The sequence below is a fragment of the Bubalus bubalis genome, chromosome 6 (assembly GCF_019923935.1).
Source record: "Bubalus bubalis isolate 160015118507 breed Murrah chromosome 6, NDDB_SH_1, whole genome shotgun sequence".
Taxonomy (NCBI): domain Eukaryota; kingdom Metazoa; phylum Chordata; class Mammalia; order Artiodactyla; family Bovidae; genus Bubalus; species Bubalus bubalis.
Window position 1 is genome coordinate 117,874,602 of NC_059162.1, and position 14,074 is coordinate 117,888,675.

The following is a 14,074-nucleotide window of genomic DNA, read 5'->3' on the forward strand; positions in this document are numbered from 1 at the left end:
GTGATAAATCCATTGGAGGATTTCGGCTTGGGATTCTTTTTGATCTCTGTGGGAGTAGGAATTACGGTTTCGGGGCTTTGATTTTATAATGTTGCAAATCATCTCGTTCGGGGCGGGGAGGAGCCCCGGGGGAGCCCCCATCTCGCCTGCGGGACCACAGAAGCCGGGAGGCAGCAGGGCGGTGGGCAGGGCAGCTGCTGGGGCCTGGCCACATCCGTCCCAGGGCCCAGGGCGTTCCCGTCGGCCGAAGTGCTGGGCACAGTGTGCCAACACACTCACGTGTGTGTCACCGCCAGGGCCCCTGCGCCCTGTGTCACTGTGCGTGTCACCGCTGAGCCCCTCCAGGGCCCTCCTGCATCCCCATCTGGCTTTCTTCAGCAGCCACGGTCCCTGCAGTGCAGCCCAACACCCTCCCCACGGAGAACGAGAACGACCCTCCTCGGGGATCCAGGCCGCCTGACCCCATCTGTCCGCAGAGGCTGGCGCTCAGCAGAGCGGGCCCGAGGCTGGACTCTGCCCCCGGGCAGCCGGGGGGGCCGGCGAGGCCCTGGGGCCCCCCAGCCTCGGTTTCGTTTCCGATGGCAACAGCGACGCTGGCTTGGAGGCGACTGCGAGGACCCCAGGAAGCACTCAGGGCGTGGGTCCCCCATCTGGGCGTGGAGGGCACTGGTGCCCTGTCAGGGACTCAGCCTCTCGGCCCCCGGCTGGGCAGGTGGACTCTGCGAGGCTGTGCTGTTGCTGGGCTTCCTCTTTGCTGCACCATGCTCTCCCCACATGGGGGCGGGGGACAGGCTCCCCTGTCCCCCCGGAACCCCAGGCACCCAGACCACTGCAACCCCCAGGTCGCTGGTCAGGGTGGGGGCGTCCAGGCCTTTCTGGGGCCGGCGCTGGGGTGGGGGGCGCTGTCACCTGCGTGAGTTGCTGAGACAGAGGACGCACATGTCTTTCCTCCCCTGACTGGAGTGAGCCTGCTCTCGGCTCTTTATGTCTTCACAGCGCTTAGGGCCGGCCCCCCCACAGGCCCCGCATGGGATGACAGCCCTCAGGAGGAGGGGGGACCCTGCCCCAGCTGACAGCAGCAGAGGGCAGGCCCCAGGCTTGCTGGCCTTCTGGCTGCACGCCTGCCGCAGGCCTCGTGCTCTCCGGGGAGCCGGTGTTGTGGTTTCAGTAAAATGTCTTTTGGGTTTTGGGGTGGAGTCTCCTTCCACGGCCACCGGAGGGGAAGCCTGGTGTGCACACCGCGCATCTGACACCTGGCCGCCCGCAAACCTGACTTACACTTTGCGGAGAGGTTGTAGCCTCCGAGGGGCGTGGGGTGGCCCTCCACGGCGTCGAAGCCCGAGGACACCAGCACCACGTCCGGGGCGAACTCGCTGGCGATCGGCATGACCACGGTCCTGCATGGGGCAGAAGGGGAGACGCTGCGTCAGCCCAGGATGGCCACTGTCGCTGGCTGCTGGGGCTTCCAGGGCACCGCCCAGCACTGGGGACCTGGGGCCGGGCAGCCGAGCTGGTGAGGGCGTCCTGGAGCCCCCACCCTGGCCTTCGACGACCACAGCCCGAGGCTATGCCGTCAGCTGCGACGGACCAAATGACCCGCTACTGGGGTGCAGGAGGGACGTGTAAGGCTAATTAGAAAGAAATTCAACACTTAGGATCCCTAAAGGGAAAACCGATGCCCCAGTTTAAGAGAACCAACTGGTTAGTAGTATAAACAGACGCTGAGGAGGTCAGGCGCTAAGTTTCATTTGGGACACAAGGCAAGAAAAGTGGGGGGAAGCTCCTGTTAACACAACTGCCTCAGGAGCTCGCAGCCTGAGTGTACGGCTCAGCCTGGAAATCTCAGTTCCTGCTGAGACCAGGAAGACTCCCGTCCGTCTAGTCCAGCGTCTGACCCAGAGCCAGCCTCATGGGCCTGGAAAGTCCCCCTTGACTTTCTGTCTTCCTCCTGCCCGGCTCCTCACCTCTGAGATACACCCCTGCCCCTGCCAGGTCTTCAGAAGATTGCACGAGGGGCTCAGTGTGCTGGGCATGACCAGTGGTCCCCACCCCTCATGGGCTGGGCCCCAGGGAGCACCACGGGCACGGGGCGGGCCCCAGGGAGCACCACGGGCACGGGGCAGGCCCCAGGGAGCACCACGGGCATGGGTGGGCCCAGGGAGGACCACGGGCACGGGGCGGGCCCCAGGGAGGACCATGGGCATGAGGCGTACCCCAGGGAGCACCACGGGCACGGGGCGGGCCCCAGGGAGCACCATGGGCACAGGACGGGCCCCAGGGAGCACCATGGGCACAGGGAAGGCCTAGGGAGGACCATGGGCACGGGGCAGGCCCCAGGGAACACCATGGCCACAGGCCGGGTCACAGGGAGGACCATGGGTACGGGACACCCCCCTGTAATCCCACAGGCTCTCATCAGGATGACATAAAATCACCGTTTATGACAGCAAAGTCAACTCTGGAAGATGACAACTTTGGCCAAAGAAACAGAATCAGTTCAGTTCAATTCAGTTCAGTCGCTCAGTCGTGTCTCTTTGCGACCCCATGGACTGCAGCACGCCAGGCCTCCTTGTCCACCACCAACTCCCGCAGTTTACCCAAACTCATGTCCATAAGAAACAGAATGCTCAGTGTTAAATACTTCTCCATCTAGGAACTATCCTGGTTTGTAGTCCTGTTGAGAGGTCCCTCTGATTTCAGGTGGGGGAGGGCCGAGAACCCCGGAGAGCCACACACAGGTGAAGACCCGGCTCCTGCTCTGCAGGATCCGTGGTGAGGAGCCAGGAGGCCCGGCCAGACTCCTGCGACCACGCATGGCCCAGGGGGCTTCCCAGGGGACATCCACCTGTGACGGGTCAGGTGCTGGGAGCATCTACCACCAAGACTCACCAACTTCACCCCTGGCCCTTCGTCCACCAGGAAATCCCCTTCTGGAACCAGGGAGTCACAGGCCAGGTGGGCCTTTCAGCAGCTGGCCACTTCTATTCTTTCCTCTGAGGCTGGGTCCAGTTCAGTTTCCTCCTGAAAAGCCTCTGCGGAGCTGATGGAAATGCTCTCAGGGACTCAGGCTCTGGGCCTTGGGGGCCACCCCTCAGAGCCCAGCAACACTGCATGTGGATCAGACCAGGGGCTGAGAGCATTCCTGCCGAGGGCCAGGGAGCAGACACTTCCATCTTTGGGCCACTTGACTTAAAAAAACACAAGGTGGGACTTGGTCCCTGGGCTGCCGTCCACCAGCCCTGCCCCAGACTCCGGCCATTCTGACTCTGCTGAAGTTGCTCCATGCGTGACACCAGCCCCCGCCCTGAACGCTTCTCGGTGCCAGTGGGGCGAGAGCTCACAGGAACTGGAGACGCAATGTAGAGAGCACGGCCTCTTTTTCTGGCTGCACCGCACGGCATGTGGGATCTTAGTTTCCCGAAGAGGGGTCGGACCTGTGTCCCCTGCGCTGGAAGCGCAGAGCCTTAACTGCTGGACACCAGGGAAGTCTGCGAGCGCGGTCTTCTAAACACAGCACAGGCATCAGAGCAGGCCCTGGGGCTTGTGTGGAAATTCCTGGTCCAGGCTGGTGGTGGTGGTGGGGGGGGGCGCCTTGGGATCCAGGAAGAGCCGTCTGCTCTCTCTCCACACCCGGCAGCTGTGTCTGTGCCCACAAACGCACAGGCCACTGTTCCCCACTGCGAGCACCCGGCGGGCCCCTTTGCACGAGCCCTCATCATTCCAGCGAGGCTGGTTTTCAATTATTTTTAATGAAGTTCTTGTCACATAAACTTTGTCTTTGGGCGGGAGACCGGCTTCGGCCGCAATCTTGGTAGGGATTTTAAAGCCGGCACGGTGTTTCAATGAAAACCACAGACGTTCCAAGCAGACGCCGGCTCATTCATAGAGCTCCGGCAGACGTTTCGAAGCAAGTGCATGTGGGCGCTCTGCTGCTCTGCTTTGAAGTATCGCGGAGCGATTTCATTTCTAATCCCCCCACAAAATTAAAAAAAAACAGCCCTGTGAAAATCATCATTAAAGGAGGTGAATACGGAGAGGGTCCCTGGCGTCTGTGCTTGGTGTGTGGCTTCGCCCCAAAGCCAATCATAACAAGTTGTAAAGCACGGCTGATCCCACGTGTTGGCGTGTGGGTGTGTGGTGTGTGCATGCGTGCGTGCAGGGTCTGGGGAGGGGGGTTGGTGCACCGTCCAGGCAGGAGTCTGAGCACCTGGGAAAGCGGATGCCCGTATGCACACACCTTCCTTTCCTCTTCCTGACTGGGACGGTCGACACTGTAATCCCGAATGCTTGCTACAGTAAGAAAATCTGAAACGGTCTGTTTGCCCGGCGTGTGCTGAGTGGGTGTGCAGCACACATTTTTAGTGTGCCCTAAGCCCCGAGAAACGTAGTCTCCCCTTGACAGGACTTGGCTTCCTAGTGGGTAGGAGAGGGCTGGACGCGTCACTGCTGACTGTCTACCAGCCTGCCTTCTGGACCTCCCAGCATCACCCTGCCCGGGACCCTCGTGCCAGAAGCAAGCTGCCAGCCTGTGGCTGGTTAACAGGTGCTGCAAAGAAAATGGGAAACTGCCTGACATTTATTTCTAGGATGACATTTTAATGATCAGTTTAGTCTGAAAATAACAAGATCTAAATATCTGCTGAAGGCCTTCCCTCAAACTGCTGCTCTAAGGCGAATGGGTCTAGGGGGTCCTTGGCGACCTTCGGTGGGAAAACTGAGGAGGACAGCGTTGAGGGCCAGGAGCCTCCCAGGGCAGCAGACCACCAATCGTCCACTTTCAGGGAGGAGACCCTGACAGAGGAGGCCAGGTGCAGCTCTGGACGTGGGAAAGCGGGGGGTGGGGGAGATGGCAACAGGGATGAGCAGCGGAGGTCCCGGGGCCTCCGTGCCCTGTGGGGTGGGACGCAAACGCGCAAACCACCCGCACAGCTGAGCTCCTGGCCTGTGACGCCTGGGACCCGGCCTGGCGCCTCTGCCCTGGACACACGCTCTGCCCATCCCTCCATCCTTTGCTCGCTGGAAAGTTCACACCTGCAGCTGGGTTTCCATGGGGAAAAGCCAGACCGGGCGCCAGGGCTCGGCAGGCCGGACGACAGGGTGGACGTCGCTGATGGGCCTGTTCCTGCTTGGGCCAGCCTGGCTGTTCCATGAAGGCGGCAGTGCCCGGGGTGCTACGGGGCCCCTGCAGTTCCCAGAATCGTGTCTTATCAGCTGCACTATAACCTCGCACGGCCAGACTCTGCTGTGCCAACATGCCAACTCCCAACCCACAGTGAAATCTAAATGCACGAGCTGGCTCCAACAGCTGGCTCCAACTTCTAAAGAAGAAATGACTTCTCGATACACCACCCAACTGGGGCCTGCACAAATCCGCCAGACTGGCGGTCAACGCCAGCTGGGGGCACATGACCTGGTGGCCAGTGGGCTGTGGTGCTGTGTTTGGGGGCTGTGCCCACTGGTTCCAGGGCCTTGGCTGGAACCAAGGTTCTGTCTGCTATGCTGCCCCTGGCTTGCTTCTGCCCTCCGATGCCCTGGGGCACTGTCCACGCAAGCTGGCCCTAAACACCCCTCGCACGCGGCCCCCCGGAGCCTTCGCCCCACAGGCTTCCTTGCTCATGCTCACCCCTGTGTTTCTGGCTGGTTCCACAGTTCACGTCTCCCACCAGGAGGGCGCTCACTGGCTGGAGGCTCCAGGCAGAGGACGCTGACTGTGGCCGAGCCCTGAGTCCAGACCTGGTTTTACAGAGGTTGCTGCTGGGAGCCGACAGCACAATTTCAGTGATGGCATTTTGATCATCAAAAACTTCCTTTCGTTTATGCTCTGCAAGGGGAGGTATGTGCCCTTTGGGATCTGGAATCTGTACACCTGCCTAGGGGGGCCTGGCCTCTGAGCCCCTGCCCTGGGGGTCCCAGCCTCTGAGTCTCCCTGCTTTGGGAGCCTGGCTTCTGAGCCCCTGCTATGGGGGCCCACATCCTCTCGAAACCCCACCCTCTCCACTAGGACTGCAGGCCAGGGGCCCAGCACCTGCTCATCAAGTACCCGAGCTCTGCTGAGAGTCGGGATGTAAAGGAAGACAGTGATGACGGGAATGTGACTGCCCGGGCCGGGCCCCCCAGCAGTGACGCCGTGGCCTCAGCCAGGCTGAAAGCCACTGAAGGCCGCCCCTGCTGCCGCCTCCCCACACAGGCCTGCCCCACCCTGGCCCCCACCGGAGCCGCATCCCCGAGGCTTGGCCTCTTAGCTCTCTGCTCGCCAACCTCCATCTGCCAAGGTGTGGACGTCTTTCCTCCCCACCCCCGGCAAGCTCCTGGGCAGCGGGCGGGCACCTCGCCACTCCAGACCCCAATGTACTCTCGCCCCCTTCCTGGCCCTGCGCTCCGGGCCCCGCCTGTCAGGCGCCCCCAGGAAGCCTTGTGCTTGAAGGCTCCACGACCAGCCATGGGAGCGTCCCCCGCCCCGACACCACAAGGCCCCCACCCGAGGGCAGGAGGACGCCGCACGCCATCGGCACAGGCCCACCTCACCTGGGGCCCTGCCACCCACGAGGACAGGCGTGTGCACCCCCAACCTGTACATGGGTGCAGTGACCGCGGGCTAAACACGGCATCGCTCAACTCCGAGGTTTTACTTCTATCTTCTGCTTCTAAGATCATTGCAGTAGAAATGTCCTCGGATAAACACTCTGCCGAGAAGACCTGGATGCCCCTGAAGAGCTACAGTGGCTGCTAGAGGAGTCCAGGTGGGTGTGTTCACGGCCCCCAGGGGCTGGGCCCTCAGGGACAGTCTCCCCGGAGCAGACACGCTATCGTGAACGCAGCCAGCGCCTCGAACTAGACGTTCGCACGTGTTTCAGAGGGTCAAATTTTATGTATAGTTTAGCTCAACAACAACCAACCAGTGTTTTAAAAAAAAAAGAACATGGAAGAAACAAAAGCCCCTCAACCTTCCTGAAGGGCTTCAAAGGTTGGGTAAATGAAATGAACCTGCTCAGCTGCTCAGAATAGAGGCCGACCTCACTCAGAGAGGAAGACTTCCACTTGCAAACAGGCAGTTTCACCAGCATCTCTGATAACTTTTATAACACGGCCTTTCCTCCCACAGGGCACTGTGAGAGCAGGAGCAGTCCCTGCTCCACCATCCCTGAGCACCTTTATATCACGGCCTGTACCCCATACTGGGCTCTGAAAGCATGAGCAGTCCTGGCTCCACCATCTCTGGGATGGTCCGGCTCCACCATCCTTGAGCACCTTTGTTAACACGACCTTTCCCCCCACACATTGCTCTGAGGGCAGCAGCAGTCCCGGCCCCTGCACCCCGCACTGCCAGGCGGCAGGGAAGTGAGGGGTTAAGAAAAGTACACCAGGATCTCCTGGCCCGGAGGCCTCCGCTGCTCAGCAGACTTCAAAGCTGCTGGCCTGGCTGGTTTGAATTAAGGTCCCCTTTTCTCCCAGAGTCTCAGGCCCGGGAGAAAGTGCTGCTGCCTCTGGCTTTCATTAGGGGCAATTTTCTTATCTCTTCTTCATCTCGGGCTTGATCTCCTGAAATGCAACAAGGCAGGCATGGGTCTCAGCAGAAGGTGCCGCCTGGAAGGCATGGGGCGAGCGTCGTCCGGGCCCCCGGGGAGCGGGCAGAGGAGGGGAAACAGCTTCTGACCCTCCTTCCCCACTCCGATCGATGCCCAGGGAACCATAAATTGTAAACTTCAAAGTGCTATTTTACATTAAAATCAATAAAAGAAAAAAACCCTGAAACAATTTTCCTTTTCAAAGAGGCTATTTGAGCTTTAAAAAGTTCACTTGATAGGGCATCACCATGTATACACTTGGCAGGAGATTAAAACGGGACATCAACAGCAACTCTGGGTGAGGGGTCCATCGTAATGCTGGCGGGCGGGGAGGGGGCGACCCCCAGGACCCGCCTCCTGCCCGCTTTTCCACCCCATCAGCGTGCCCAGCACCCTGAGACAGCCCTGGAGGCCGGTTTAGTCGGAACCTGGTCTGAAGGAAGAGGGAACCGCCATTTTTACCACTTTAACCCATAGTTTCAAGACAGCCTCCACCAGAATTCAGCCATGCCGGGTCCCCTGAGGCATCAGAGGTCACTGGGCTGTATTCATGCCTCTCAGGGCCGAGTCCAGACACTTTCTTCCCCAGGAAGCCCCTGAGGAGGGCCAGTTCTCGGGGTGGGGCTGGAGGGCGTCCCGGGGCAGGCGGTGATGGCCTCCACAGAGGCCAGTTCTGATTTCCTGAAGCTGACATTTAACCGTGTATGTGAGCGGTTTTCAGATGTGGTGTCTGTCTGGGGGGAGTCCTTCTCCCCTAAGTAAGGGGGGGACAATGTCACGATTGCATTACACCTTACCAAGAGGAAGAGGAAACAAGAGCATTAAGCCACTGAGATTGGAGGAGAGAGTGGTCCGGGTGGCGACCCCGCGGGACTTCTGAGGAGGCGATGGGGTCCTGTCTGAACCGGCCGCTCTCACTGTCTGCGCAGCTCGTCGCTTGAGCCACCGTTTGTGGGAACCAAGTGGCAGGCGACGGGGCCTCATGGCGGCGGAGCCCCTCCTTGGGGCCCGGCCTCTGCATCCCTAGACCCAGACAGCTGCCCCTGAGGCTGGGGCGCAGATGAGGGGGCAGATGCTGTGATGGGTCGTGTGACCCCTACGGCTACCCCACCCAGAGCCCAGACCAAGGCTGGCGGCAGGGAGGGCCCTCAGCCAAGCTCTGATGGCCTGGCCCTCGCTAGGATCTCAGCTGCAGGCGGGACACAGCCGTGCTCACATCCATGCGCGCCTCCACACACATGCCCATGTGCACACACATGCATGCCCACACACACACACACAGGTGGGTCACACCCGCACACACACACACACACAGATACAGGCACACACAGACACACACACACAGATACAGGCACATCACACACACACATACAGATACAGGCACATCACACACACACAGATACAGACACATCACACACACACATACAGATACAGGCACATCACACACACACACACAGATACAGGCACATCACACACACACACACACAGATACAGGCACATCACACACACACATACAGATACAGGCACATCACACACACACAGATACAGGCACATCACACACACACACACAGATACAGGCACATCACACACACACACACAGATACAGGCACATCACACACACACACACAGGTACAGGCACATCACACACACACACACAGATACAGGCACATCACACACACACACACACAGATACAGGCACATCACACACACACACATAGATACAGGCACATCACACACACACACATAGATACAGGCACATCACACACACACACACACACAGATACAGGCACATCACACACACACACACACACAGATACAGGCACATCACACACACACATACAGATACAGGCACATCACACACACACATACAGATACAGGCACATCACACACACACAGATACAGACACATCACACACACACATACAGATACAGGCACATCACACACACACACACAGATACAGGCACATCACACACACACACATAGATACAGGCACATCACACACACACACATAGATACAGGCACATCACACACACACAGATACAGACACAACACACACACACACACAGATACAGGCACATCAGACACACACACAGATACAGGCACATCACACACACACACACAGATACAGGCACATCACACACACACACACAGATACAGGCACATCACACACACACACACAGATACAGGCACATCACACACACACACACACACAGATACAGGCACATCACACACACACACACACAGATACAGGCACATCACACACACACACACAGATACAGGCACATCACACACACACACACACAGATACAGGCACATCACACACACACACACGTGCCCGCATGCAGGACAACCAGAGCACGCACTCAAGAGGAAGGAAGGAAAGTCCCTTGGAAACTTGATGGACTCCAAAGCCAGGTGCAGAGGCCATGTCTCAAACAAAGACGGAAGGTCTGTTGGGCTTTGCTACTGATGAAAACTTTCCTCCTTCCAAGGGGCCCTGGACGCACACTTGCCAGGGACTGCCCCCCTGTTCCCCGCCCCCTGCCCTCCAGCCACTTGCTCCGACCGCAACAGGAGGAGGGGTTTCCTCCTACTAATCTCCTACTAACCAGGAGGTAGCTGGTTAGTGCTACCGGCCCCAGGAGTCCCTTCAGTGTGGCCCAGATCGAAGCAGAAAGCACGGCTCGATGACAGGAGCAAAGACGGCTTTACAGAATTGCCTTGTACCCGACTCCCCCAGCCCAGCCTAACACGACGGAACCGGGGTGACCGGGGGAGTCACCTCCCGATTTTTATGTCAGCAGAGGAGGGATGTTCACTTCTGTTTCCCATCATCTCACAGAAGGTTTTTTGAGAGAAGAATTAGGAGATCAGGAGCCTTTTCAGACCGCAGCACCCGATTCTCCTTAACCTCATGCTTTCTGACACCTTCCCCCAGCCTCCCTCACTTTCTTACTATTGAGACCCCAGACGGAGTCCTGGTTTCCATGAGACGCACGAGACGGGAACCCTGCAGACGGAAGGTGAGAAGCAGTCTTGGGGATGCCACCTCTGGCCTGAAGAGCAGAGTGTGAGAAGCCTTGGGGTTCATGCCCCAAAACGCAGAGGCAGCAAGGCCGGTACCTGCAGTGCCAGCACGCAGCCCTGCCCAGGGGAGGGGGCGCTCGCGAGGGAGGGCGAAGGCCAGGGGAGAGCGCGGGGCTCCCGACTGCTCCCTAAGTGCCCCATGGGGCGGGAGCCAGGACCCTCACCTGAAGGCCGCGAGGTACTCTGCGTCTCCCATGGGGGGGTCCAGGCCGCCGGTGAAAGCCATGTTGACGTTAAAGCCCACGCCGGCGCCTGTGCCCACCTGCACGGAGGAGAGAAATGCGTGCCATGACCCGACCTGGGCGGCCCTTGGGGTGTGCCCCTCGCCCACCCATTCACCCCCAACACGCTGCCTCTCAGGATGGGGCGTTTTCAGAGGCAGGAACCCCATTCCCCCGCACGTGCAGAGTGTGGGGGCCGTGTGCCCTGCCTGAGGGAGGGGCCACACCGTGAAGGGCCGCAGGGACCGCTGCGAGCTGGCCGTCTGCCCTGACGTCCCTTCCAGGACGAGACCCCGAGGCGGGCGGGCCCGTCTTTCTCCTTGGACGGGATTGCCCACTGTCGGGCTTCTCTGCTCAGAACAGGGACCTTCGCTGGAGTCTCGGGGGTCACCCGGGAGCCCACTGTGGGCACCCGACCGGCGAGAGGGCCGCCGCCCTGGACACACGTGGTGACTGTGTAGCAGCCCCTCCCGAGGGCGAGGGCGCCCGCGCCCACTGGCCCAAGCCCTCGGCCTGCCCAGGCTAGAGCCAGGCTTCCCAGGATGTCGTCTGCACACGGACCAGACGCAGCCTGTGGGGGCACACGGACCAGACGTGGCCGCATGGCACACCTGAGGGATCCGGGCTGACGGCTTCCCCCCGTCACGCCGGGCCCCCTCTGCTCACGGGCGTGCCCCCAGCCCCCAGGCTGCGCCCGTGGACAGAGCCCCGCTCACCTCGTCAGGCGCGCCGCTGCCCGGGAAGAAGTTGCCGTCGTCGTAGCGGTGCAGGGAGATGTAGAGCACGCGGGGGTCGCTGTAGAAGGCCTGCTGGGTCCCGTTGCCATGGTGCACGTCCTGTGGGGGCGGGGGGTGCTCAGCGCTGGCGCCCTCCCGCGAGCCAGCACCTCCCGCCCAGCGGGGGCAAGCGCCCTGGCCCGGGGCTCTCAGGGCCCGGCCTGCGGCAGGTTTGCAGGGTGCCTCACTGCCCCGGGGGCTGCTGCTTCCAGGCAGGGTCGTTTGATCAGAGTCTTGCCCCGAGCCTGGGGCTCAGGGGGGGGGGCTTGCAGCAGAGTCACTCCTGGACTGAACGCCCTTCCTGCCAGCCTGCGGCTCCCGGCTGCCCACTCGGGAGCGCGGGCGCAGAGCCGGCTCCACCAGGGGCTGAGAGCTGGGGGCAGACCCTGGACACCGGGGGTGCCAGGCCCTGAGCAGGGTGCCAAGCCACACGAGTGGGTGGCTGGCGGCCACTGCGTGAGCTGCGGGCTGCAGACGAACCGCGGTTTTCAGCCCAGGAACTGCTGAGAATCCGCGCCTGAATGCTGTCTGAGCTCATTGGAGAAAACACAGAAGGACAGCTGGAAGCGGGGGACCAGCCGCACTCCACAGAGGCCCGAGGGTGAGGGCGGGGCAGGTGCCGCCCGCTGCCGTCTGTGGCCACAGCAGAGCCTCTGGCACAGCCCTGGATGGCAGCCGGCGAGCGCCCGCCTTCTCCAGGGGCTTCACGCCCCCAGCATCTCTGACTGCTCCCCACGGGGGGCTAAAGCGGGCTCCCTGGGCTGAATGGAGCAGGCACTGGGCGTGTGAGGACCAGGGTCAGCAGCCCATGCCCTGCAGCCCCGGCACAAGCGCCTGGAGCTTGGGGTGTCCCGGTTTTACTTTTCCCAAACCCAGGAGGAACTCTGCAGCATAAAGGATAATCCCGCCTGAAGTATCTGATTTTTTTTTAACTAAAAAAATTATGAAATGGATCATAAACTCCAAAGGGAATTTTCTCCCCTCCCCTTGCCATCTATGGCTTGAAAAACAATAATAAAGTGAACACCTTGAGTACCCACCTCCTACTTCTGGAATTCAGTTATTCTACAGCGTTTTTCATAGACTGTACCCTTTGAGGCAGGGCACTGTCAGAAGCGGCCCGTCATGTGCGAAAATGGGGCAGGGGGTTACATTGGTAAAAACCGGGTCACCCGGCAGAAGCAGGAGTGACAGAGAGGCAGCTGGCCGGGCCGCCGTCAGTGCCAAGGGCCCACGAGCCCCGCCTGCCCCCCACCCTCCTACGAGGTTTGGCAAGACCACCCTCTAGGTGCTGCCCTCAACCACCGGCCTGTCTCCGGACACTTCAGAACCAGGGTCACTGATAGGACCGGCTGGTAGGAGCTGGCACACTCCTCGGGTTTGGGCTTTTACTTTCTGCACCTTTGAGGGAGTTTCCACAAAGTGCAGATCCGCAAATCCAGTCGTCAGCGGAGGTGGGAAAGCCTGCCTTCCCTCTGCCTGCTGGAGCGGGGCTTGGGTAGGGACAAGCTAGAAGTGCCCCAGGGCCCTCCAACTCACCCAGTCCACCACGAGGGTCTTGCTCACGCTCAGCCTTTGCTGGAGAAGCTTGGCAGCGATGGCCACGGAGTTGAAGTAGCAGAACCCCCTACAGGGGAGAATCAGGAGAAACGGAGACAAACTGTGGGCTCTGATTAGTTTGTACACAGCTTGTACGAGAACACTCGAGAATCCCGAGGACACCTCCTGGGACATGCACTGACCAGCCTCCCAAGAGGCACGAAGGCCCACGGAACACAGAAGTTACTATTTTACTCGCTCCCCGCTTATCTTTCTGTGTTCTAGGATGTATACAATGATTCTAGAGAGGCTTCGAGAGGATGGGAAAAACAAGCTAAGAAAGTGAGTTGAGTAAAAATGAAAATCTCCTAAACCTGAACAGGAGCTGAGAAGCCTAGGTGGGTTTGTTTTGGGGGTGCAGGCTGGCTGTCTGGAAGGGGTACCAAGCACCCGTAGCCTCTCCTGCCTTGCTGGCCTCTGGACCCCCAAGACAGCCTCCAGCGACGAGACTCCTCCAGGCTCCATCTGGGTCCCCCTGAGCCCACTCTCTAGAATATGTGACAAGCCAGACTCAGATTAGAAAGGTGACCTCAGAGCAGATACCCAGTCGGTCAGCACCCGCTGCTGGGTCACGCGGACTGTCCTGGGCCAGGGAGGGACGCACGCGGGTGGCGACAGCTCCCTCCACAGCAAGGGCCCTTGCTGCAGCCGCGTCCCGACGCCCCACTGGGGTCAAGGTGGCTCCCTGCCTGCGTGCTTCCTGCTTCTCCCTGCGGCTCTGTCTGCATGCGTGTGCCTCACCCGCCAACGGGCCGGTGCTCAGCCTTCCAGGCTCCGCCCGTCGCCTCCTCCTGATGACCCCAACCCTGAGTCTTCTGTCTCAGGC

At 60.2% G+C, this 14,074-nt stretch overlaps 1 protein-coding gene across 9 annotated transcripts in view; it reads right to left on the minus strand.

The window, feature by feature from the left end:
• Positions 1 to 14,074, minus strand: part of HDAC4 (histone deacetylase 4) — a 296,118-nt gene that overhangs the window by 15,803 nt on the left and 266,241 nt on the right. For all 9 annotated transcript variants that reach the window (XM_044945379.2, XM_044945378.2, XM_044945376.2 and 6 more), the window contains 4 exons: positions 13,189 to 13,276; positions 11,590 to 11,709; positions 10,817 to 10,914; positions 1,279 to 1,397 (listed from right to left, as the gene is read on the minus strand). In XM_044945379.2, the coding sequence (XP_044801314.1) occupies positions 1,279 to 1,397; positions 10,817 to 10,914; positions 11,590 to 11,709; positions 13,189 to 13,276 (425 nt within the window). The remainder of the gene's footprint in view (positions 1 to 1,278; positions 1,398 to 10,816; positions 10,915 to 11,589; positions 11,710 to 13,188; positions 13,277 to 14,074) is intronic.